The sequence below is a fragment of the Lytechinus variegatus genome, chromosome 1 (genome assembly GCF_018143015.1).
Source record: "Lytechinus variegatus isolate NC3 chromosome 1, Lvar_3.0, whole genome shotgun sequence".
In the NCBI taxonomy this organism is placed as follows: domain Eukaryota; kingdom Metazoa; phylum Echinodermata; class Echinoidea; order Temnopleuroida; family Toxopneustidae; genus Lytechinus; species Lytechinus variegatus.
The window spans coordinates 24,746,394-24,773,399 of NC_054740.1; the positions used below are offsets into that span (position 1 = coordinate 24,746,394).

The following is a 27,006-nucleotide window of genomic DNA, read 5'->3' on the forward strand; positions in this document are numbered from 1 at the left end:
AATTCTTTCACAGGAACAGATATGAATTTAATTTGCAACGGAATTGTGTTCCAATTGAATAGCTTTCATTCAAATGACAGTTGATCATTCTATTTGCCTCCTTTAAAAACAGCTATAAAAAATTTCTTATTGATGCCTATATATAAATCTGAAAGTTATAGGTTATAATTGCCTCATTTACTCCCACACACTTTACATTCTCTCTCTCTCTCCCATCTACAATTATTATGATTTTATTATGGTCTCGGGAGCCCAGCCTTAGAAAGGCCTTTGGCCTATGCTGGCTCCCTCATATTCTCATTTATTCTGTTGTTGTTCTATTTTTGTATCCTTATCTGTATATACATGTAGTGTATTCTTTGATTTGTATGTTGTATGTTTTTTAATGAGAATTTGAAATAAATGAAATGAAATGAAAAAAAATGAAATTTACTGGATATAGATTAGAAAGAGTGCACAGAAAGTAATGAAATTCACATCTAGCAGAGAAAAACATGGTCATCACACAGATCTATTAAAACTACTAAACTTCAACATATTAAAATATAAGATTTACCAATAATATCACTTGCGTTAAAAACATAGTAACAGTACTTAAGAATACTTGGATGATCTAGCAGTAAAATGACACAATGAGAAATACAACCCTACACACGTCCACTAAACTTGATTGTTGCCAGCATACCCAAAATACCAGGTTCATATAAAAATTTGCCTGAATTTTCCTGAACTAGAATTTGCATATTCTATTGCTATATATTTTGCACTAATGCCTAATACCTGACACTACAAGAATTACACTCAATTTACACAAAAAACTGTGCATCACACTTTGTGCGAAATCTCATTGCCATTAAAAATACATCTCAATCACCAACACGCATTTCACAATATTGAGAAAATCAGAAATATTTCATATCTCAAAGCTTCCTACTTCTAACCCTGAATATAATATATATATTCAACACACTACAAGCAATTAGTTGACTGGATTGTATCATTGCAACATTTCTTTTGCATAATATTCTTCAAATCATACTTTGAATTCAGCTCCGTAAAATAGGAAAAGTGACATATATAAGATTGCAGCCTAAATATTCAAAAAGAACAGCGGTTGTTATCTATTTTATCAAAAGGATATATCGCTATTTTAGGTGAGTTTACAGACTATGAAAGTAACATTGAAATTTACTTGGCTAGGCAAAGGATACAAATGAAAATGGGTATTATAGAGATTAGAAATAAATCATTACAAAATGGTTACCATTAAAAAACTTGGAATGTTTCAGAATTGTGATGATGAATATATCATACATGTACACCATACTTTGATTTGAATAGAATGCATAAAACATACAGAACTTATTTCAACAGACTATAATCAGGATTATGATTTTCATTTCAGCATAAAAATGCAATATATCACATCCATATTGTATTTCAGCTTTACTGAGGACCTATTACGCAACGAATAGTAATCAATCGAGTTCAATGTTGGATATTGTTCTCAATAGACAAGTATCAATGACAATCATTTTTGCAACTGTCACATAACTTTTGTGGAACCAGGCCCTGTGTATGGAATGCATAACGTCTAGTCTAGGCAGAAATTTCAAGGGTAGTGTTTCCTTTGAGGCCGATCAAGACATCAGAGCTGAAATTGGTAAGGAACTTGCGTTTACCTGCCCTCTTTGCAACAAGCTTCACTTTGTGTGTCACAGTCTCATGTGGCTTGATTGCTCTGTTAAAAGAGAAAAAGAATATGAAAGCTCAATAATAATAATATACAGTTCTTGTATAGTGCATATCACATTATGAATAATGTCTCTATGTACTTCCAAAGGACTTGGATATTTTTACCCCAGCTGTAGCTTGATGATGATGATGATGATGATGACGACGACGGTGAAGATGATGATGATGATAATCTGATTCTTATGAGCTTAAGACATCATTTGGATACAAGTCACCCAGAATCAAACAAGATTTATGACCAGCAGTTGTTACAAAATGCAGCTAGAAGTTGTCTTATGGTAAAGTCATTAGTTCTGACAGTTGCCCAAGGCTAAGCAGGGGTTGCTGAAGAATTTCTTGACAGAACACAGAGTTTGCTTCCCCAAAACATGTCTCCATTATAGGCATTTCAAATTCTTTTTGCAAAATCTGGAATCAGCAAAAAATTAGCCACTCCCTATAAAAGCAGATTCCCAGCTTACATTATAAAGACATTGTATCACTGTGGGTTAAAAACTCCATAATTTAATGGTTTCTTACCTGAATTTATCCACCTTGAATCCTTCTATTCCAGGTCCTTCAATGCGGAACTGACCATTAAGGACAGGCCTATCCAAGGGATTAGTGAATGTGATGGACAAACTCAATGGTTTGCCAACTTTCAAGACATCAGAGGTCTATTAGAAGCAGGAAGAAAATCAAATAAATAATGAAATGTATTTCTAAAGCATTAAGGCATAGATAACATTAAGAGCATATAATTCTGAAAAGAAAAAAAATCAACACAAAATATGCATATAGAAAAAATAACAATTATAATAATCATAATAATAAATAATAATAAGTAGAAGAAACATGGTTATATACATGTAAAACACTTTTGTAAAATCTATATCAAAATGATTTACAACATAGATGCAAAAGACATAGAAAGAACGAAAGTTAAATTGATGTAATATAACAAAAGTAAAGGATTAAAGTAACTGTAATTCATTCATTTCATATGTACGGTAGTTAAAAGACTGACAATATCAAACAATTAGAATGAAATGATTTATTTCAATTCTAAGTCCCATCTAACACATTACGCCCCCCTCCCCGTCAGATTACATGAGTGAATGCTTACGGCAAGTTCCAAGGTAGGTTTGGTCAGCACAAAGTCCTTCTTAGAGCTGAAGACTTGTTGTGTCTGGGTCACACGTGCCATGGCGAAGAAAGTAAAGCCAGAGTACTCTGTCAACTCAGTCAGGTAATCACCAACATCTAAGGTGTATGTCTCAGTCTCGGCTGAAATTTAACAGATTATAAACAGATAGCTGCTTAGATGTTTCACTCTAAAATGTTTCACTTCCCCGGCAAAGAAAAAAATGTACCCTTTCGCACTGACATCTCTTCCATGGTGAAAGTCAAAGGGTGATTTGCTCGTGCCGAAGTGAGTCCAAATGAAAGCACATGCTTTTTTTAATTTGAATTTTAATCGTACTCTTTCCTTATTAATTGCAGGTACCTAATTAACTTTATCAGTGAAGTTTTGGAGATAACGGCTGGTAAACAATTCTCAGCAGCTGCTGCTGATCAGCTCACTTGGCACGTCCATGCAGAATTAGAACAAATGAAAAAAAAATTGTAAACATTGCTTCTTACCGATTACAAAAAGGTGTAAAAAAAATGACAACATATTCTAGAAATATCAGAATCAAAACGAAAAAAAAAAGAATCAAAGTATTTTGATATTTTAAGCACATTTTCAGCATGCAAAATAACACTTTTATAATAAATATCGTTCAGGGTATTTCGGGGAGGGAAAAAATGACCTCTGACGTCATTAAAGAGGAGAAGTTCTCCAGTTTGCTTTCATACCGGCTGTTTCACAGGCGAACTTCGCTGGGGAAACAGTTTCACCGGCGAAGTTCTATACCTCTAGAGGTGGAGAAGTTCGCCGGCGAAGTTCTCCTGTGTACCTTTCATACTGAACACTTTCCCCTCCGCTGGTGAACTTTGTCGGCGAAGATCACCGGCAAAAAGTGCAATATGGAAGGAGTATTACTTACTTTCTCCAGCTTTCATGCTGAATGACCTCCTGGAGGAATAGACCTTGGTCTTCCTGACCCCTGTGTAGTAGATAGTACTTCCTGTCAGGGTCACAGAACCGGATCGAGTTGTATTGCTCTTGTTTGTTGCAATCACCTGTGTTAATAAAAAGTCAACAAATTACCTTAAAGCGAGCTCAAGTAATGCACATATTCAAGCAAAATTTATCAGTTATTTTCAAAAAGTTGCGTGAGAGACAAGTCTATGAAGCAAAAGAAAATCAAAACAGTTATGTTGAGTAGTGATAGCATGGGTATTATTTGACAAAGAAGGGGATTAAAAATGGTCTCATGTTGTCTAAATTGCATGAAAATTATCATGTGAGACATCTTTAAATATTTCACTCAAAGTTTATTGTAACTTGATAGTCATTATTATCATAATGATCGCATATCAAACATTACTATGTGGAAGCAATGCTAAGGTCACTACTGCCTGCATGGAATGTGCCATAGATTATTTTGACTTATTAAAAGGTCGACTGATAATGGCAACATCATATACATAGCAAATGGGATGATTTCCATATAGCACAAAGGAACAATATTATACCTTGACTGAGAATTCGCTTCCAATCATGGTTTCATCTGGCATGACAATCTGGAACTCCACATCCTGCTTGATGTCTTTGCGGAAGTTCTTGTTCTTCTTGACGTAACGGCTCGCATTGAACACAGAGATCCTCTCCAAAGATGAACCTGTATTAATAATAATTACATGGTTATATCATTTCTGAGACAGTTCTGTAATCTGATTGGTCAAATTGGATCATGTGACATCCCATAGATTCTAACGTTACATACAGATACAGTAAATCAGCACTTCCACGTTTTTTTACAAAGATATATGTGTGACTTTAAGTCTCTCAATTCCAAGTGGCATGTGACATATGATTCATTACCACATTGGTCGGATAAGAGGATACGTAGTGTATCAATCAATAATATTGGGTGTTTACATCATGTGTATCTTTGTGATACACCCAAAGTGTAGTTTACCTTGACCTTGTTCAAGATCTATAATAATAATAATAAAAGCTGGATTTATAAAGCACTTTTTGCTTGAGGATACAAAACGCTGCTATTATTACCCCGGCTTTAGCTCGAGCTACCATCACCGGTGCTCAGTGCATTCAAAGTGTGGATAGATTTCTTGATGAAGGAAAGCATGCCATGGCTAAGATTCAAACCCACGACCCTCTGTTTGAAAGGCGGGAGTCAGAACCACTTGACCACGAAGCACCCGCCTTTACACCATGTATCACCTTAAATTAGGAATAAGGGAGGCATGTGACTGGGCAGGTCAAAGTTTACTAATGTCTGTATGCCCACTGATGCTTGAACAGTTCCATGACATTTTCTCTGGAAACAGTTGCTCTCCGCTCTAAATTCCTCACACCAATCAAATGTCCAACGTTTAACCTTGGTTACCCTACCCTATGGCTACCCAACTCTAACCATACATCTTAATGAAATTAAGCCCAGAGCAACTGTTGCAGGAGCAAATGTCAAGTCACTGCTCGAACAGCATCAAGATAGGATAAAACTCAGACATTAATTCAAAACTTGGTCAACTCTGTAAGATGGGAGAGTTCAGAAAACAAACATTGTGCATTGTGCGTTTGTTCCCACTCCAAAAGTCTCAAGGTATCATATCTACAGGACTATTTCAAAACTTTGGAGATGCAAACCAAAGTTGGTTGAGGGTTGGTTTCTATGACTAAGTGTATAGAGTGAACCTGTACAACAACACATGAACTCTGGATGAACCGAGCATGGCGTATTAAAGTATGGTGTGTAAAATCTACCCTGAATGTACACTGCAGCTAATAATACTCTGTGCATAGGAATTACAAAATAAACCCAGAAAGCAGTCAACACAGACATCTGACTTCTTGACTTTGAGAAAACTGGGCATAAGCTAAATGTGTCTCAGAGACAACTATCAAAATCAGGCTGATGAATCACTATTTGTGTGTAATTCATATATTTTTACTGCATATGTGTTTCAAGTTTTTTAGGACATATACAAGCATTCATTCATGTTTCGTCTCAGTTTGAGAACATTTTACTTCAAGTGCTCACAAAGTAAAACAATCCCTTTAATCGTGCTAAGTAAGATAATTCTGTACTCTCAGGATACATGTTTCGTCTCAGTTTGAGAACATTTTACTTCAAGTGCTCACAAAGTAAAACAATCCCTTTAATCGTGCTAAGTAAGATAATTCTGTACTCTCAGGATACAAGTGGGTGCTTCATAAAGCTGTAAAATTAAGAGTGACTTAAGGAATGACTGGTGAACCTTTCTTACACTCTAAATAATCACCAATGAACATTTAATGGTGAATATCATTTCATACCACAAGAAGGTTCACCACTTGTTCCTAAAGTCAATCTTACGAACAGCTTTATGAACTGCGCCCGGGTCTAGGGAATAACAAGCAACCTAAGAATTAATCTGTTTACCTTCCGGGTACTTGTACTCATCAGTGATGTCATGACGAAGATAACTGTTAACAGCCTTGGTACTGATATTCTTCCCAACTCCAGATGGATCTGTAGTAATTACTTGAGGAGGCTGTGAAAGACAGGTTTCATAAAGCAAAACATTAAAATAGGAACAAATTATCTTACTTAGCACGATTAAAGGGATTGTTTTGGTAAATCAAACAGTTTTAATTCATTTTCAACATTCGAATTCATTGTCGGTACCATGAACGAGTACATCACATAAAACACGTTGTGTAAAAGATGTGACCTATGTTCCTATAATCATGGGCAAAATTAACAAACATATTTCATAACAAAAAAGTAAGGACCTCGCCAATCTTTATATCTCAATTACTTTTCTTTTCAAGGATGGAATGGGACAGAAATGTCAGGGAATAATCTGTGCTGTTTGATAATCACCAACTTAATACATACTCTTTAAGTATTTGAAGGGCAAGAAGCACTATAACTTTACTGAGAAGTGGGTGCAAACAAATTAGATGAACAGCAAACTTCAAGTTTTCATCAAGAATTAAGTATTGTAACACTAAAAAAGGTCACTCCATTTTTCAGCATTTAGGGCAAAAGGAATCTTAAATGAAACAAAAATTCTTGAAAATTGTACTTTGTTTTAAAAGAAAATATTAAATGTAAATGAGAAACCATGTAGATATAATTTTATCAAAATCAGCACCAGGCACTAGGGATACTCTTAGATACCGCCTGATTTAAAAGAAATGAGTAAAGATAAATATTTTTTAAATAGATACAAACTTCTTTTTTTTTATCAGAAAGGGAAGGGTGCTTCAGTTTGAGGTGGCTGGTAAGAGGGAAAGGGGCGAATTGGAAAATGCAAGTAGTGGAGGAGAGTAAGAAGATTGGGTGGAGGGAAGAGGATGCACTGCATAGAGTGAAGTGGATGATACTGGTCACCCATGTAGTCTGGCCCTAAACCAGATTTAAAACCTGGATGAATGACAGTAAGTAGGGCTTAGTCAGCCTGCACATACGGGATATTCTCTTATAAAGATGAAAGCTCTAGAGAAGAGTACTTGGTACATACCGAACGAGGATTATTGGGTACAGTCCAGTAGACCGTTTCAGCATTGACTTCGGCGAAAGCAAACTTGGTGTCATAATCCAAGTACACTGCACCCTGCTTGATAGCTTTCAATGAAGCAGGTCCCATTCGGAATGAACCTTAACACAAAGAAAGTTTTATACAAATGTCAAAATTATTTATCTTGCCATTGACTTTCAAATGCAAAAGTTTCCATGGCTCATCAATGCAAGGAGAAAACATTAACCCATTGATTACTACATTCTCTTGTTCCCATAGGCATATTACAGGGACCATCTGGTTTCAGAAGACAATGGAACATAAGTATGTCTGAAGGCATAATCTGTAACCTGGAACTCTTGGAATTTTTTGTTTGTCATATCAAAATCTATTTGGGAACTACTTCAAAACAGGAAAAAATATATTCATAAACGTTTGAAAAATGTTTTTCATCAGTGGATCGATTTTATACAGGAGCCATGTGGTAATTTGGTCGCCATCATTGTTGAATAAAAAAAAAAAATAGAAAATGGAATCATCTTACAACTGTTTGCAAAGGCTCATGACTAATTTGGAAACGGTAGCTACTGTTTGCGGAAAAAATTAATTCAAAAAGAAATTATGAACCTGTTGAAAACTTCTTTACAACTAGAAAAACTGTTTAGGAACCTTCTTGCAAACTTTTACCAACCTTTGGTAACGTTTACGAACCCCCGCAACGTCTCAATTTGGCTATTTTTGCAAGCATAATTCACTGCTCAGCCAGATACCCCCTTTAACCCTATCTAGGCCGGGGGGGGCCTCGGAGGCCCCCCCCTCAGCAATATTTTTGCCGTGCGAAATTTTTTGACCGCGCCGCTCGCTGACTTTTTACTTTCAAGTCTTGCGCAACTTTTGAGACCAATTTTGCGTCACCCGGGTATGTGGTTCCGAAATTACGCAACATTATGTAAGTGCATGTCAGACCGAAAATTGCTCAAAAACGTGATTTCGTGTACAAAGTCAATGCAAATTGTGTTTTCAACCAAAATTCATAAATGTATGATTATTTTTAGTTTTGCTTGTCTAAATGTATTCATTTTATGCTTTTTATGATCACAGAAGAGTCCCCAACAAATTTCATTAAAAAAAAACAACAAAGAAATACATAAGAAATTGCAAAAAACAATATAATACATAAGAAAAAGATTTGATATCACAATTTTTTTCATGTACACTTGCTAAAGACACCACAAAGAGTTTCTATACCAAAAATTAGTACATTTGGAGCTTTATTTAGGGAGTTAGAGGAAAAAGTATGATTTCGCATACTAATTACGCATAAATTAGCATAATCACTTAATAACAATTCGCATGAAATAAATTACTATACGATCTTGTAGATTATGTCCCAGGCGACCCGCGTGCCAATTTTCGGCGCGATCGCGCGGTCGACGGCCGAGATCTTAGGGGGGGCCTGGGAGGCCCCCCCCTCCCCCCAGGCCATAGGAACTCCCAAAATACCCGGGCCTAGATAGGGTTAAGCTATATGTTGTAAGCCTCTGTAGTTCTTTTGTTTTTACCATGGCTTGTTTCTTGAGGCGTAGCATCCAGTGCTTGCCATCCTCCATATCCATCAGGCAAATCAGGGCGAGCCATCCATACATCATTCCATACATGGAAGTTCCTAAATAAATACAAAATAAGTCATTGTAAGATTAAGGACATGGTACACAAGATCAATGCTTAGCTTAAAATACAGGGCCCTGACATCACTCCTATATGCACACTTGGACCAAGATTAAAGTTGATCCAGTTCATCCTGATAACATAATGCCTCCAGCAACCATTCATAGTGGGCAGAGGAATACAAATGTTCAACTGATAGTTCAGACATCTATCATCAACAACAAAATAGAATATGGTCATCACCCCCCCAAAAAAATAGTTTTTAAAAAGTCCTTTAAAAAATGTTTTTTTAAAAAGTCCTTTGAAAAATGTATAAAAAGTAAAAGAAAAAGTTAGCACTCTGAAAACTTAACAATCTTTTTTTATATAAATTTTCTTTGGAAGAGGACTTAAACAAACATCTCCCCCCCACCCCCTTCCAATTGTTACAAACTCTTAGCTCACCAGATGCTATCATCATCCATATCACTCTTGGAAAATCCTTCTTCATCAAAATGGTAATCTAGGGTAAGGTTAGCGTCGCTGTCATGGGCCGACTCAAAGTTTGTGATGGTTCGACAGGGGATGCCCAGGGTACGGCACACTGCACATGCAAAAAAATAATACATGGTATTTCATTATCAATGCCTCCAACATTGCTTTCGTTCAATGAAGAAGGAGGGGAAAAAGAAGTTGAATATAAGCAAAAGAAAAAAAATAGAAAGGGAAGAAGAGAAAAATTATTAAAAAAATGAGAGAGTAGAAGAGAATAGGAAGAGGGTGAGGAAAAAGTAAAAAATTAATACTAACGGGTCGTAAGAAGACTTCCAAAGACCCAGCATTGTCCATAACAGACAGGTGACCCGGTGGCCATGTACTCTTCCAAGATACTAGTACTACTCTCCCATGCCGTAGGTGCTGTTCCTCCTTCATAATCACCACTCCAGTTACCAACAAGAATACCGTCATCATCCTGGCTATTGGTCTAATGTAAAAGAGAAATGGTGACACAAACAATTACAAAACTCATTTATCAAAAATAATATTAACAATTAAAATACTTATTACGTAATAAAATTTCAAAATTGACACAAACTAAGAGAATTTGCATTTGGTGTGAGGGGCTGGGGTTTGGATGAAATGAATTCACATTTAATAAGTGTCTGGCTGTAGCATTTTACAGAATAAATCTTGCGATTTTACATGAAAATTATGTGTTTTATTGGGTTTTTTTTTTCTAAATATAAATCTTAATCCAAAGCATATGGGCTAACAAAAATCAAGACAGAATCTTCTTCTTTACCTATCTGACATCCAATCACCGCATTTGTAAGGTTAAGTTCTCAGCATGTTTCTACAGAAAAAAAACATTGCCAAGAGAGGGCACTACAAGTAGATATCTAATATTGGAACTTTTCAATTTCAATTCCCCCCCCCCCCGCCGTTTATTAAGGGTTACGGAAGTTTCTCTGTGTGCGAGAGTGTTGATTTTTTTTCTATTCATAGTAAGCCCATTGGACATATTTAAGACCATTTCATTTCATACTCACCATAGCAGAAAGAACCCTACAGACTTCTATGGGACTAGAACGATGACGATAAGAGATACCAGACTTATGCAAAAGCTGTAGGGCACACTCCAGCGATACAGCTTCAAACTAGGAAAATAATAAATAAATCAGAAAATGTCCAACATTAATGTATAACCCTAAAATCCTTGATCATGAAATTAATTAATTACTTAAGTACTTTTGATATTCACTGCTTTAACCTAGTTAACTCACAGGTAGAATCACATAGTCATCCTAGACTCACCCTGGAGTCACCTAAGTGTCACCCTAGAGTAATTCAAGACCCATCCTATAATTACCCTAGACTCACCCTGGAGTAACCCTGGACTCACCTTAGAGTCACTAAAGTGCCATCCCAGAATCACCCGAGAATCACCCTAAAGTCATCTGGGTGTCTTTACCCGCTGTGAAAGGGAAATTAGATTATCAGATTATCTGCCGGGACAATGGGAAGCAATTAATGCGAAGAATGTCATAGGTTGACATTTTTCCATAGAATCATTCTTGAGTTCCCCTAGCCCCATCCAGGTCACTTTCATCCATTGTAAAATATGATTTAGATCATTTAGTATTTTTTTGCCATAGTAAAATGTTTCTTTACCTGCCCCTGGTACCAATCAGAAGATCCTTGCTTATCCTTAGTTCCATAGAAATATGCACCATCTTCATTCATCACATATTCGTTACGCCAGTCATTTTTCTCCATGAACACGTCGTCCGCTGTTTAGAAAATACAAAACAATTTTAAAAACAGCTGTCTGTAATATATATGTTCAGGTCTAGTTTTCCTACTTCTCTTTTAGTCATTACTCTCCCTCATGATTTCTACTGTCATATATGTGTGGAGCGTTGTGGCCCAGTGGATTAGTCTTCGGACTTTGAAACAGAGGGTCGTGGGTTCGAATCCCAGCCATGGCGTAATTTCCTTCAGCAAGAAATTTATCCACATTGTGCTGCACTCGACCCAGGTGAGGTGAATGGGTACCCTGTAGGATTTTTCCTTGAACGCTTTAGCGCCTATTAATATGGCGGCTCAGCTACAGCCGGGGTAATAATATGATACCAATTATCAAAGCGCAGTAGAGTATATGCACATAGTAACTGCGCTATATAAATGGACCTATTATTATTATTATTATTATATTGTTTTCGGCTTACATGTTCATACTTTACAATTCATATACCATTTTCTTGAGAGCAAATCAATATAATTGCATAACAGGAAAGTAAGAGACATAATATAGTTTCTAATGGGAGCTTCAATGATTGCATCCTCAAAATGTAAAAAAAAATAATGAATTTGTCCCGACTTTTTAATGTGGCTCAACAAAGTCTCATTCAATATCAGAATTATCCTTTGTTAAATGTGAATCCATCCTTGTTCATGGAATAATTTGTAGGGGTTCGAATGACATTTTTTTTCTAAAATGGTGAAAATTTCATCCTAGATATAAGAAAGTTCCAGCTGTATGAAACATGCATTGGGTACATGTAAATCTCATATTGGAAATTTGATGAGTATAATGTGACAAGCGTAGGGACAGTGATTTTCCGCGATCGCGGAAAACGGACGGAATTCACGGAAAAGGCCTTTTGAAATGGAAAGTGGCATTTCAAACGGAAAATCACGGAAAACGTATTTTCCCTCAAAATACACAGAATAGCAACAGAAATTACTCCAAAATAACAACAAAATGAGAATATTGAATGGCCACAAAACCCCAGAAAACATGATCTCACTTCGCTACAATCATGACAATTCACACATCGTGACTTCACATAGCTTCATAATCGCTCAACTGCACGGTCGTGTGTTGCTGCCCTCTACGTTTGAAGATGTAACAGCACGATATCGTGGTCTTAAAATCCAAGATGGCGGATTGGCGAAAGTCGTTGACTGATGATAACGATGTCCAAAAAACCCCAAAATTATCGATGAAATTTGATTTCACCGTAAAATAATGTGAAAGGTGAGGATGTATGCATGCTAAATGTGTTTGAAAAATTATTAAATGCACCCGCATAGATCCGATTAGAACGGATTCTATTGTGTTGTTGGTACAGAAGCAGATACAAATTTTGGCCAGTGCGAGTGTACGCGCTGTGATTTTGCTTTTTAATGAGTAAACGGAATTGTCACTTTACCGTGTGTACAAAGTCTATGGGGAAACGGAATTTCTGTTTTCTGACATGCTGAAACAGAATTTGAGATTTTCTGAAATGGAAAAGGCTATATTTTGAAACGGAAAATCAATGTCCCTACAAGCGGTATAAGGGACAACTCATCCATTATTCATGGACTAATAATCACATTCATGGGTTTTCTCCTCGGAGCCTTTTCCCTCAAGACTGTATACATTCTACAGTATGTTGTTGCATATAGACCTATATGCATTAACATCAACATGCCGCCATCTTAGAGGCTGAAGCCATAGTCTTGTATGTGTTGGTTACCTGCAGCTGACACAAATCTGGCAACTTTGTTTTTTATGTAATCCTATATCCTCTGAGGAGGACACTGAGATTATTATGTAATACGCATAAGGTCTATCGCCATAAAGGAAATTACTTTTGCATAAGTCTTTTTGTAACCCCCCCCCCTAAAAAAATAATAAAATAAAAATATTGGTAATTTTAGTCACTTTATGTATTTGAGCATATGGAGGCATTATGCCTAGCCTAAAATGGTACCACTTGTAGCTTATCTGAAAACCTCAAAAAGTCTTACAATTTCTGTATGGTGGTGTGACCTTAATTCGCGTGTTACCTAATTTTGCGCACTGTCGAATATCTCTTTATCTAATTAATATCTTGAAAACATAATATCACCAACAGAAAAAGCAACCCAAAATTACTCAGTATGGTAATTTTCTTGGAGGTAAGGTCTCAAATTGTGAAAAATATTGGCAAAACATCGGCGAATTTTGCTACCTTTTGTATGCGCTCCAAGAAAATCCTATCTTCTCGACAAGCATCAAGAAATCGCCAGTTTGCAAGCAGACGTCTCCAAATAAGTAAAATGTGATACCAACCGAATTTATAGCATTTTAACCTCCATCTTATAGAATTTTACCTTTGTCTGCTTTATTTCTTTGCTAAAGCTTTGCAAAATGATCATGCAGAAATTAAGGTCACACTTTTTAATGACACTTTTTTCAGCCAAGCTCACACTAGTCGATCGCCATGGAATTCTGAGATTGCGATACGAGCGAAACCCTTGACCTACTTTTATAATTCTGTCAAGCTAATTTGACTTGGGATATTGCCTTCTGTCAGGTATTTATGATTTTGATAAATTTCGTGTGAACTGTGATAAATTTTTTTTATTGAAAATCAACTTCATGATAATTTTTAAAATATGCACAAATTATGGTCACCCCATCAAACATTATCTAAAATGATTTGCCAAGGAGTAATGTTATTGTGGTGAAATATCAAAAATATATGTGTTCATTTTGTCTTTTGCATCTTACTTCCATTTGTCAGATGGCTAAAAAAACATAAGTAAGAAGATTGCTTTACAAAAATCACAAGTATAGCTGACAACGTTATGTTAACAATGTACAAGTTTTAGGTTATGATTTAACTAACCCTTGCACCATGGATTGAATATGATGATGATATCGTCGTCATATTCATAGCGATATTCTTCCTCCTTTTCCGTCTGAGTGCAAACGACCACCTGGTATTCACCAATCAGAGCATCAGAGGCAAGGTAAACTTTCATGGTCACCGTGTTGCCGCTTGAACTGACGACCTGCAGGCCAAAGTCATCCGGGGGTGGAGCACGGGTCACCAAGCTGATCGGAACACGGCTACCATAAGACACACTAGGTCTATTACCTGATGAATATAATACATGAGATTGGTTATCATTAAACAGGGTGATTCAAGGAGTCATAAATGAATGTACATGTAGATGCGCACGTAACGTGTAATCTTGTTGATTAATACATTAATCCTTTTATATCCCACTCAAATGGGAATTTAAACGTGACTCTGAGTCAGACAAATATTTGTGAAGAACCCTAAAATATGGTCAAACAAAGCTTAACATTTTTTCTAGCTTTACTTGCATAATGACTGTGTAGTGCAAGAAAAAATCTTCTGTGAAATCTAACAAAATTTTCATATTTCATAATTTCCCAATTTACATCAAAATCTAATTTGATTTTCAGCAGAATGCTTGTTTGATTATTATCCTCTATTTATTCAAAATCAATTGGGGTGGAATTGGCCTTTCATACAGGAATTTACAGTAAGCATAGCCTGTCGGTCATTAGAACATTAGTCAATACAAATTGAAGAGGCTATAAAACCTGTGTAAATGAGAGTGAAATTGAGAAAAGAATGTTTAATATCATCATCATTATCCTTATCATTATCATTTGGTATCAAAGTCAAGCTTACATACACACATGCATCAAGTACAAGGTTTTTATGTTATAGTTATTAAACTGGAAGATCCTTACCCATCAGCAATTCAAGACTTAGAGTGTCCTTGGCGCTGTTGTATGCCCGGTCAAAGGTCACGCTCATGCTCATGACCTGGCCCCTGCGGAGAACGAGTTCATCGACCTCATAAAGGTTGGTATGATGTGCCTTCTTGTTGGCATCAGCACAAAGGTCCACAGACTTAACTTTCAACTGCTTCACTATTGAGACAAAATAAAAAGAGGGTAAACTTTCAGATGCATCGAGTGTGTATCGTAACCAATTCCGTCTTCCCACAAGGCCGAGTGTTATATTTGTTAACATCAAAATCATAGTCTGCATACATGCAGCCTACTAATTTTATAAACCTTGTTTTCAGTTTCAAAACAAGTCCCGAAGGTGCATGGTTGACTTGTGGTTAAAATGACATACTGTGTTTTTTAGAGTGAGCAGGTACAACATATTTTCAGTTTGCATTGAAGATCTAGCTATTTATCAGAAAAATTTTTGAAAACAAGTGTATCTACATGTATTGTTCCTCTATTGAATGATTCATTGTTACAATAATTACAGAGTTCATTATTATGTTGATTTTAATGCAGTACATGCCATACTGCTACTGGGAAATTTTAAATCTTATGTATCTAAAAAAAAATAATAAAAATGTATGATTCAGTCATTGATCGAGTTATGACCTTAGTAGCAAGCTCCTTTTGCATAGAAATTATTTTCTACAGGAAACTGTTTTCAGACAATGAGTATCGCCACCATATCACAGTATTTCTAAAATGCAACTTTTTCTGATCTGCCTTATTTTTCTAACTTTGAGGTACAAGGTTTTGATAGCCCAGCAATAATAGACCCACCATACATGTATTACACAAATTTGCTTCAATAAAAAAGGAAATTCATGAGAGAACATGTATAATGGTTTCAAATTCACTTTGAATTTGTAAAGGTAAAGGAAGTGACAATTTTCATGCTTGTTTTTGAAATTCACAGAAAAATACACGTAATTTGTCAACAAAATATTTAGCTTATACAGTGCCAGTTTCTGAACCTCACTTCTATTTTTTTTTTGGGGGGGTTGTCCGTAATACCTACCTGTCTCTTTGGCCTTCTCAATAATGACTGGTTCTGTAGACACATTCCTTCTGCCTGGGGCTGGTACGAGTTTAGAAGCCTTTCTGGTGGTGTATGGCTCCCAACGAGAAGAGTAACCAAACCGGCGCGTGGTACGACGGGAGCGGCTGGAGCGACGGACCATGATTGATACAAGCTGTACTGTTTAATCTAGGGACAAGAGAGAGATAATAATAATGCTAACAAGTCACTAAGGATAAAAGTTGATTTAAAAACAAAACCCACAGTAGCCCAGACTTCATAGTCGTAATTACTTTATAATACTTGACGTATTAATCCCTTTGGCATCCTACAGGAAGCAACACTCGCATTAATTACTGACATTCATGAACGCTGATTCCTCATTGAAAATATACAGGCAAGTGAAAATGAATGAATAAATAAATAGAACAAATAATCTATTCACCTACAATCTATTCATTACTACGTAATTACATTTCATTTCATTGATTCTGCAACTTTTTCATATATAAATTAACAAAGAAAATACAATAAACAGAGTATGTATTTAAACAGAATATTTGGCGAGCAAAGTTGTATTTTCTGATACTATTGATTAAGGTTACAGGGGTTGTCACTATAAAGCATTCATTCATTCATTTATTCATATGCATTTATTTCTTTCATATATTAAAAATAACATTTACAAAACATATTGGAATACACAAGAAATAGAAATAATTCATGAAATGAGGAGACAGCTTAGAAGGCAGAGAAGCCTTATTGGTGCTGCCAACAAAAGAACAAAATACAAATTAATACCAAAAAAAATTACAATATACAACACCTAAAAAACCCAAATACATAACATAAAAAAGTACCGATAAAGCCTGTATGAATTAAGTAGTGTAATTGTCAATTAAATATGATTTTAGTCTCCTTTTGAAAACGGAAAGGCAAGGACTATCTTTTATATAAAGGAAGGTTATTCCAAATGATTGGACCTTTGAAAAAATAGATTTTTTTAGCAACATTAGTTCTTGTCAATGGTAAATAAAACTGAGAAGAACTGTGTGTATTATATGAATGGAAATCGTCATTAAAAGAAAATTTATCCGAAAGACTTGGTGGAACAATACATAGCTTGACTGTGTGACAAACATGAAAATAAAACATGAAAACAAGGAAAACAATCTATTTAAAGGAAGAAAGGAAAAATCATTGTTTTGTAAATCTATCTGAGTTTGCTATATGCACTATTTATTTAGTTTGCCATTATGAGTGTGCGTCTATACGTAGATTAAAAGTCCACACAACCTGGGAGCAATACAATCCTTTTATTCTTTCAGTCATTTCATATTTACAATGATAGAATAATTTATATACTGTATTACCACAAAATAAGCAAAGTAAAATAACAGCAAGTACGATTTACATACAAGATGAACAAAGAATAGTGGTAGTGACTGCAGAATATTTCAGAAGTTTCTTTTATTCATTTTTAAATAATGTTTTTCTTTATATTTTTCGGGCCACCAAACCAATGGGCCACCAAAAAAAATTATTTTAAGGTTTTGGTGACCACCAAAAAAAGTTAATGTGGAGCCTTGACGTAGGCTAAGTACAGTATAATGCAAAATAAAGCGAAAATTTACCAAAATTCAAAGTTGGAGTTAAAGAAAAAATCAGTCAGAGATATGAAAAAAAAAACAAAATAAAACAAATCAATGAGAGATAGAGGAGAAGGTTAAATCCTGATGAGAAGTTTTAATAAAAGCAGAAAAACAAATAAAACATTTTGGTGAAAATTTGGCAAAAAATCCTTCAAAGATTCTTAAAGTGAAAATTAAGTCCTACTGGAATAGTCCTTGATTGTCAAAAATCAATAAACTACATATGAAATTAACCATATAATCTCATGTTTTAAACTACCATAACTTGAAATCATATTATTGTCCGATTGTTTTTTTGTGTGTGTGTTTCAAACTTTCTGCTTTCTGTTTGTTTTTTTGTTGTCTCCTTCATACAATTCATTTTGAATACAGTACCATCATGGATTACATGAAGATGTGGTTCAAATTGTACCTGAGTTTCCCTGGTTATATGATGGTCAACATAACACACACATGAACACAAACAGGAAATCATCCATTACAAAATTGAGGTGTATACATGTAAATGATGTTTGAGTGTTCTTGGGGAAAAATTGGGGGAAAATACTACCGCATGAAAATGAACAAATTTAATCTTTTCTGCAAGATGAAATATTGCACATAACTACAGGGCTGCCGTGCATGTAGTCATAAATGTACCAGGAATAATTATACGGTGGACCCAAAACTCTTTATAGCCTATAGTATATAGGCTACATTGAAGGGTTTATCAAACATGAGAACAAATACATCATAGCAGATCAAAGAGCGCATGGCACCCCATAAAAGTTTTTATTGTCCGTATTCAGTTTGTTCACTCTAAGCACTGTTTGCTCTGTGTCTGTGAACCAAACAAACAACAAACAGTAACATTGACTCTGAGAAGCAGTTGCCTCCTCACAGCCAATTAAAAAATGCATTTTTTTTTAATATGAGCAGTTTTGTTCATTGCAATGAATCCCTAATAAAGGGATACTCCAGGCTGAAAGCTATTTATATCTTAATAGATAGAGTAAAATTCACAGAGCAAAATGCGGCAAATTTGATAAAAAATGGACACCAAATAATGAAGTTATTGAATTCTTAAGATTTGCATAATTTCGGTGAAACAGTTTGAGGCATGTCTTCATGAATATTTATTAGGTTGGCTGATGTCATATCCCCACTTGTTCTTTTGAATTTTATTTTATGAAATTAGGTTTATCCAATATTTTTTCTACCAAGAACTATTAAAACAATTGGATTGACAAGTTATTAGGTGCATTAATTATTTATTGCTGCAAATCATTTTGTAATATAATGGAGACATTGTATGAAAAAAATGGACAGAAACAAAGATTTGGAGTAACATACTTGTAGATTTGGTGAACGATTGCAGAAGGGAAAAGAAAGAATGAAAAGAAGATTGTTGGTGACATTGATGAAAATGTTTTGTGAGTCAGAAAGGCTGTGTTTACATGAAGGCTAATCATTATCATTTCAATTCACAGGTGTCATTAGTCTAAGTTCAAAAGTATTTATAGAGTGTATTTCGCCCCTGGCTGGGATCAGGGCACGTTAGGATTAACATGTATGTCAATTCCTATTCCTGTTGATAAGGTAGAAGGCTGTTAACGGCCTAATAGCAAGCCGTGCAGGAATGTTTGAAAATTGCCTTGTGTACGTTACACATCCTACCACCCAAGCTCCTGTCAGCCAGCTACAGTACTGTACAGGTCACAATTTGAAGGATTTAAAGATTTTATCAAGCTCATATTGAAAGGGGGATAAAATGTGATTTTTCTTTTTTACTTTTTTTCATTTTTCACATTTCACAATGTTCACATCTCATTGTACATATAGTCGCACATAAGCCTCAAAAACGTTTTTTTATGCTTGATTATTCACTATTTACAATTTAAGAAAAATAGCCCCAAAAAAGGAATCTTAAAATGACTGAATGAGATGATGGTGATAACAGGTATTGGACATGGATTTTTAATAGCACATTTATTAAGGATAAGAAGCACAGAATAGGCGGTGCAGCACCAGCCCAAGTTTGCTCAATCTCAAGATTTTAGCCCGATCAGCCCTCTTCGCGATTAATCTCAATATTCAAGAAACCCCATCTCCACCATCACAAGAACAGCGATTCCTGCTCGAGCGAGGCATCAATTCATTACAGTCTTACCCCATGAATAAATAATCCTGAGTGTGTCTGCACCTGCGAATAAGCGGGCTAATTCGTAAAATAGCGTGCTATTTTGCAAATAATCCCAAGCTGACTTGGGATTCCAATCTCGAGATTAATCCAGCCAACTAGCGCGATAATTGCGTCTCCATTACAAATAAACTCGAGATTGTTCAGATAGGAACAATTCGCCGGATCAGAAAGCGCGTTAATTTGGTGCAGACAGCCCTAATGACTAGGGTTTCACACGCTCTCATTGTGTGTCATCTGAATGCTGAATTGAAATTACTCTAGAATTATCTTCTGTTCACACGGCAGAGGGTGTTTTGCGCCTTTGAGAATTCTCTGGTTTTATGTTTTGCACGATAAGAGATGTGGCTTCTTGTGGCTTCTTTTGGGTTCTACTGCTACATCAATCACTTGTGCATGTAGCTTATTAAAGTTTGCCAACAGAGCAGAAAATGGCAATTTTTCTGCGGAAGTGGTTGAAAGTTCATCGTAAGCTCCGCCCCCAGAATTACATTTTGCAGGTCAAAGCGATCACACGGCTATTTTGCTCCACCATTCTCGGATATCGTCACTAGAAAACACCTTGATTCTGTCATTTGAATTACGCTATACATGCTGAAATTATGTCATTCAAATGACGCGAAATTCGAGTGTGTGAAACCCATCAAAGTCCAATGCGTACTCCACATCCCTAATTGAGAGGGAACAACCACATGTACACACTGATTGATCCCTGGGGGGCCACTTCCATTCACGAGTGGATACCATGCGCGACCATGGGGTCTCGAAAAGCACCCTAAACACGTAATTTCCATTTTCTGAAAATGCACCCCTTAACAAGTATTGGCGTGTGAAACCCTACCCTTAACAAGTATGGGAAACAAAACGATACTCTTGGCAAATATTCCCTGAAATGAACCCCTAAACAAGTACAGGAATGTTTTGTTGTTACGGGTCCTTCGGTCGTCGCGGCTTTACCGTTTAGTACGACCCCACCTTCTACACCTCGCGCAAATCGGACCCTAAACACGAAGTTTTGGGGCAAAAAGGACATCCTTTATAAAACATTTTAATTTTGTTTTATCATCCCAGCATATTCGACCCCAAACACGTAATTTTCCTAGCGAAATAGATACCCTTTTTTCATTATTTTTGTGTTTTGGACACCCTTATCACGTTACGTACGTAACGTGCCCTATCGTGGAAAAGACATCCTTTTTACGTGTTTTTTTGGTCGCGCATGGTATCCACTCGCCAATGTAAGTGGCCCCCCGGGTGATTGATGGTGTTTGCGAAGTGACATTGTACAATTGTGTTCATGAAGTAAAAACAGAAAATCCCAGCCAATAATCAGGACTGACTACATAACGAAAAAAATGTGCCTTGTCAGATCCTGACTGCATTTGTTTCACAAATTTGTTACATAATACCTAGCTGTTACATAACCTAGTCACAAGATGGTAGTGTATTACAGATGATGGCCCTAATTCATACTGGTATGTTTTAAACCACATGAGGTTAAATGTACTTTGAACCTCCTCAATGGGAGTCTTCTTCCCCTATTTTGTCATGTACTATCCCGGGGGGGGGGGGGCACTTACATTGATGAGTGGATACCATGCACGACCAAAAAAACATGTAAAAAGGATGTCTTTTTCAAGATATGGCATGTTACGTACATGTATGTAACGTGATAAGGGTGTCAAAAACACAAAAATAATGAAAAAAGGGTATCTATTTCGCTAGGAAAGTTACATGTTTACGGTCAAATTAGCGGGGATGATAAAACAAAATTAGAATGTTTTATAAAGGATGTCTTTTTTGCCCCAGCACTACGTGTTTAGAGTTCAATTATCGCGAGGTGTGGAAGGTGGGGCCATACTAAAACAAATGATGTGTACTAAAGGTAAAACCGACGACCGACGGACCCGTGGCATAACAATTAGATGTCGCTGTACTTGTGTAGGGGTTCATTTCACGGAATACTTACCAAGAGTATCATTTTGTTTTCCAATACTTGTTAAGGGTAGGGTTTCACATGCCAATAATAAGGGGTGCATTTTCAGAACATGGAAAATATGTGTTTAGGGTGCTCTTCGAGACCCCATGGTCGCGCATGGTATCCACTCGTGAATAGAAGTGCCCCGGTGTATTATTCAATACAACATGGATGTACATTGTACACTACATGGAGTATAACACATTAATCACAATGGATTGTATTCTAGAACATGGTTCGCTAAAGATATTTACAGAACATACACTGAATTGCAGCTTACAGTAAACAGCTTACAGAACCCAATCCTTGTGTTAATCAAATTCTGCAGTGACAAATCATCGTGCACAAAGAAATGAACAGTTGGCATCCTAAGATGCAGTAGCATACATGGTCTGATAATCCCTGTGATTAAAGGTGGGAAACCAAACCTATCATGTGCTAAATGCCCTCATTAACATTAATCCCCATTTAAAGCTTTTGCAAGTTGTTGGTTACTAACCACTTAAGCGATGAAAGCAATACCTTCCTTCATGAAGCGCACTAGGCAGTTTGGGTAATGATAGTCTTGCAGTTCAATTCAGTTGAATCAAGAAGTTACCAGCTTGGTTGAATGTGGGGGGGGGGCAGTCAAATTTATACAACTCCCCAAAAAGTTTTCTGATTGGTCCAAATCAGATCATGAGATATTCAACAAATAATACTATTGCAACCGAAATGCACTATCCTGCACTCTGACAACAGAGTGCAGGATATTATCTAGAACGATTATCTAGAATTATCTAAAATTTAGATAAAACATAGCATTTGGGGCAACTCAGTACAACATGGGGGGTTGTATAAAACAAACAATCCACGCATTCTTGTGCATAGAGGACCTAAATAATGAACTCTGTGCTCGAATCGCCAAATGGATATACCGCACTCGGTCCTGCGGACCTCGGTGCGGTATATCCATTGGCTCTTCTCGCACATCATTCATTATTTTGCCCTGCATGCACACATGTTTTTTCTCCCAAACCTTTTTTCAAGACTTTTACCAAACGTGTTTAGGGTATGTTTTTTCCCCCAAGTCATATTTTGAAGACAACTTGTTAAGGGGCCAAAGTGTGTAAATAAAGCCCGCAAAAAAACTTGTCTAGGGGGTCGAGGGTTATTTTGCACACACAGAAAAACTTGTTTTTAGGGGGTGTTTGGAAATTCCTTGGTCACGTGTATGTACATGTACAGTTATATATTTGACTGCCCAAGAAAGGATGCTAGATGACGAATTTGAATTGAAAAGGCTGAAAAAAGTCAAATAACCAGTACAGCGAGTACACATTTGTAATATTGAAAAGTGTTTGATACTGAGGTAAATATAAAACATAATGGCCCATATTCTGAAGTCAGGTTTAACTTAGACCATGGTCTAACTCTGTGCTAAAATTATGGGAAGCCAAAAGCGTCAAAGAGCTACATGTATGTTTCATATGTTTACTGTGCTCTTTTCTGATTCATCCACGGTGAAGATAGATAGATGCTTGTATTTTGTAAGTATATACATAGTCAGACTTAACAATATATGAACAATTTAATCAGTTTACCCATGTTCCAGAGGGAGCACTGGACCTTACCCTTTAATAATGGTCATCAGAGTCGGACTGTACGCATCAGTGACTCCAGGGTTATTTCCCCCTGGGCAATTTAATTGAGACACCTCTGAAATCGATGCAGAGGAAGGATAAGCCAAATCTTCCATGAAATATTGACTGGATTCTATTGATCCAGGAACAAGTCTACAGAAAGCAGATTAGTCAAGACTTACAGTGAAAGTCTTAAATCCAAATAGAGTGAGTGGGAGTCTATTGTTCAAGAAGGGGTACTCAGCCACATTGACAATATCCATATGACTTCCAAGATCTGTTTTGTATTTTTTAATACCTACATTGACATTTTAAAAACACTGGTGGTAAAACCAAATCAAAGGTACAATGGTGTACATGTACAACACGCTAAGGATTATATGTTTTATTGTTTATTTGCAAGCAACCATCCAATGCACTTGAACCACGAAATGAAATAAAACTTCCTTTACATGTATGCCAAGTTATACAAATTTATGGAAGTGCATTGGATTGGATGCAGGCCAATATACAGTAGACTGAAAAGGTGACAGACAAAAAAATATTAATTGAATGAGTGATGAGTTGATAAGATTTTTTTTACTTGTTACCAATTATTTAAACTAAGTTTAATAGCAATAACTACCTGCAAGCATTTGCAAATACTGTACATGTTACAAATAAATAATCCATAATGCACTTGACTTCTTCATCCCGCAATGCAATGCAAGTGATAATATGTACATCAGGGACTCAGTTTCAATGGGAGTGAGAGTGATCACTCACTTCTGCTCTCCTTAATCCATTTTTGGTAGAGCAATTTATCACTCGCCTCGGGCAATGATCAAACTGTTAGAGTCAACCTTGAAAACCTCACCCTCTGTCAATGTTTTGTAAATAACACACAATTATATTGTAAGCAAAAACACACTTGCAAGAATATCAGAGAGTTCAATGAGATAAATGTTGCATAGATCTGTATCTGATTGTCTGTCTCCTTTGGTTGTGGGTTGTAACTTAGTGTGTGTTCCTCCATCCATTTTGAAAGAGAGCTCCCCTGTAAGTCAAAGAAAAGCTTTTTGTATGTATGTAGTGCTCCCCTAATGCTCCCCTTCCATATTTGAGGAGAGCTTTTTAATGCTCCCCTCGTAATTATAAAATTGAGTCCCTGGTACATGTACCCAGTCAAACAAAAGCTTTATTGAATAAAATCCTCCCTATTGTGACTGGACCTTTAAAACATCTTACACAATAGAATCCCAGGAAATTCCACTAAAAATCAATAGTGCATAGACCTTTCATATTCTTAGAGACAAATCCCTGGTATTAATCCTGTAGATGGACCCTGTTTGAAGGCTACAGTCTTTCAATGAAGAAAATTCAAAAGGATCCAAATTAGATAAGGATAATGCTACATGGAATTGAACATTTTCGGTCATATAACATTTTTATAAATACTTACAAAGAGGTTTAATGACTTTTCTTTTAAGAGAAATTCCAGTAGTTGCAGTAAACACTGATTTCATGAGAAAGTCTATAAAACAAGGCTCAATTGTCAGTATATCAATGAGGATCTAGATCTGGTACAGTTACATAAACTGAACTTTGTGAAATCTTGAAATCTACGCTGAAAAATGTTCAGACTGAAGATCCCAAACACAGATAAGCGCACATGGGACAGTGTAATCATTGCTTTGAATGTCGGGCCCGACGCTCTACCCGAATCCTGTGCTTATTTGCTGATTTCTCAGCAATTACACAATTTCTTCCAGAATCCTTTGGCACATACATTTTATTCATACAAACAGACACTTTGGTGGTCATTTTATTGGATTCTGTACGAACTCATTTTGATATCATTACCAAAACTAGCATTTACCTTTTAATAGAACTTCTAGTATGGAAAACTAAATGTAGTTTAAAATGTTCATGTTGTCATCACAAACCAGCTTTTTTTTTAAATATCCTCAAAACTTTAATTAATGTTACAATCAAAGAACCGCCAACTCGAATGTACATAGAATAAATTTTTTCATAATAATTTCAAAATAATTTCAATAATTTTAATAATTTCTTATCTTGTCTTAAATGTGTAACACCAGTGGCATCATCAATTCAATATTCATAGTGTTTTCACTGTTTTGGATTTTGGTAGGCAATCACCACGACATGTAGGCTGTATAACAAAGAGCTACAACAAATAATTGTGGGAGTTTCATAATAAAACTTATTATTTCTGAATTCTCAAATTGATTATGCTTGCAACATAATAAAAACCTTACAATACTAAGGTTTAGAAAACAAAATCTCTTTGCTGAAAATACTATCTGAATTAAACAAGAACAAAGATCTAACTAAGATCTACATGTACTTCAACTTTTAGGTCTAATCCTCAGACATGCCATTGCTAACTCTAGTCTACTAGCTCATACATTAAGGACTCTTGCTCTTACTCATTATCCTCTCTTTTCTCATGCATGTTCATAAATCACATTCGCAGGAATCACAGCCAATCCCCATACACAATCGTATAGTACCGGTACATCCAGTCACAAAAAAAATCTCACACATGGACTCTAGTTGGGTCTTTGAACTTGGAATCTCTGAATACTTTTGAAGTTTTGGACTTCGTTTGAGTTTTGACAAATGACAGATTGGATTGTCATGATGATAGTAAAAAGCAATACAATAGCAATATTATAGAACTACCTGTATAGCCATAGGCATACATGATTAATTTACATTACATTTTGAGAACAAATCCCAATTCTCGTCAGCATATACCATTACCGGTACATGTATTGTAATGACAAACACCCAACTCTACGGCAAATAAATTACGGTATGGGGCTTCAAATAAATTACGGTATGGGGCTTCAAAAAAAATCAAATCAATCTTGTTTTAGACGTTGCTGATGTTAAATTGTAGTAAATGTTAGCTCTAGTCTAAATCCGCCGTTGCACATGCTTGGCTAGACCAAAAGCTTCGGTCTCTGTTATGTTGGTTGTTTCGCTGAACTCTCCGTTGGTTCCACTCACCAAATACAGACTGAGAAATAAAAATGTTTAAAAAAATAAAAACTCGAAACAGCGGCTGCCAGCTGTCTAATGCTTGGCACATTCTAGGCACATTCTAGGCAATTACAGAGGAGCATTTTGATAACTAATCTTAACATTTTGACGTCGTGCTCAATTTCAATTTTTTTCCTGATCTCGGGTGGCAGATCAAATTATGAATATGATATTTGGTCACGTCAGTGGCGGCACCGACGCTGGACAGCGAATGGACAGAAAAGCTCGAGAGACAGCCCAGCCGGAACCCACCGAGAACCCGATCCAAGAAAACAAGTTCCCACAGGGCATGGCCACATCAATCATACCGGTACCCATAATTTTTTAAACACTCAAACTTAGATCTTAATGAGAACCTGTATCATGCTTACCTACCAAATAACAATCTACAAAA

At 36.1% G+C, this 27,006-nt stretch overlaps 1 protein-coding gene across 1 annotated transcript; it reads right to left on the bottom strand.

The window, feature by feature from the left end:
* Positions 1-27,006, bottom strand: LOC121409896 (hemocyte protein-glutamine gamma-glutamyltransferase-like). The gene is made up of 17 exons (XM_041601679.1): positions 26,984-27,006; positions 16,131-16,319; positions 15,065-15,247; positions 14,184-14,435; positions 11,194-11,312; positions 10,572-10,679; positions 9,832-10,006; positions 9,487-9,625; positions 8,937-9,040; positions 7,378-7,514; positions 6,291-6,402; positions 4,378-4,523; positions 3,786-3,921; positions 2,861-3,021; positions 2,275-2,411; positions 434-1,741; positions 1-97 (listed from the first exon to the last, which is right to left on the bottom strand). The coding sequence occupies exons 2-16, from the start codon at positions 16,291-16,293 to the stop codon at positions 1,600-1,602; spliced, it is 2,214 nt and encodes a 737-aa protein (XP_041457613.1). The 5' UTR covers positions 16,294-16,319; positions 26,984-27,006; the 3' UTR covers positions 1-97; positions 434-1,599.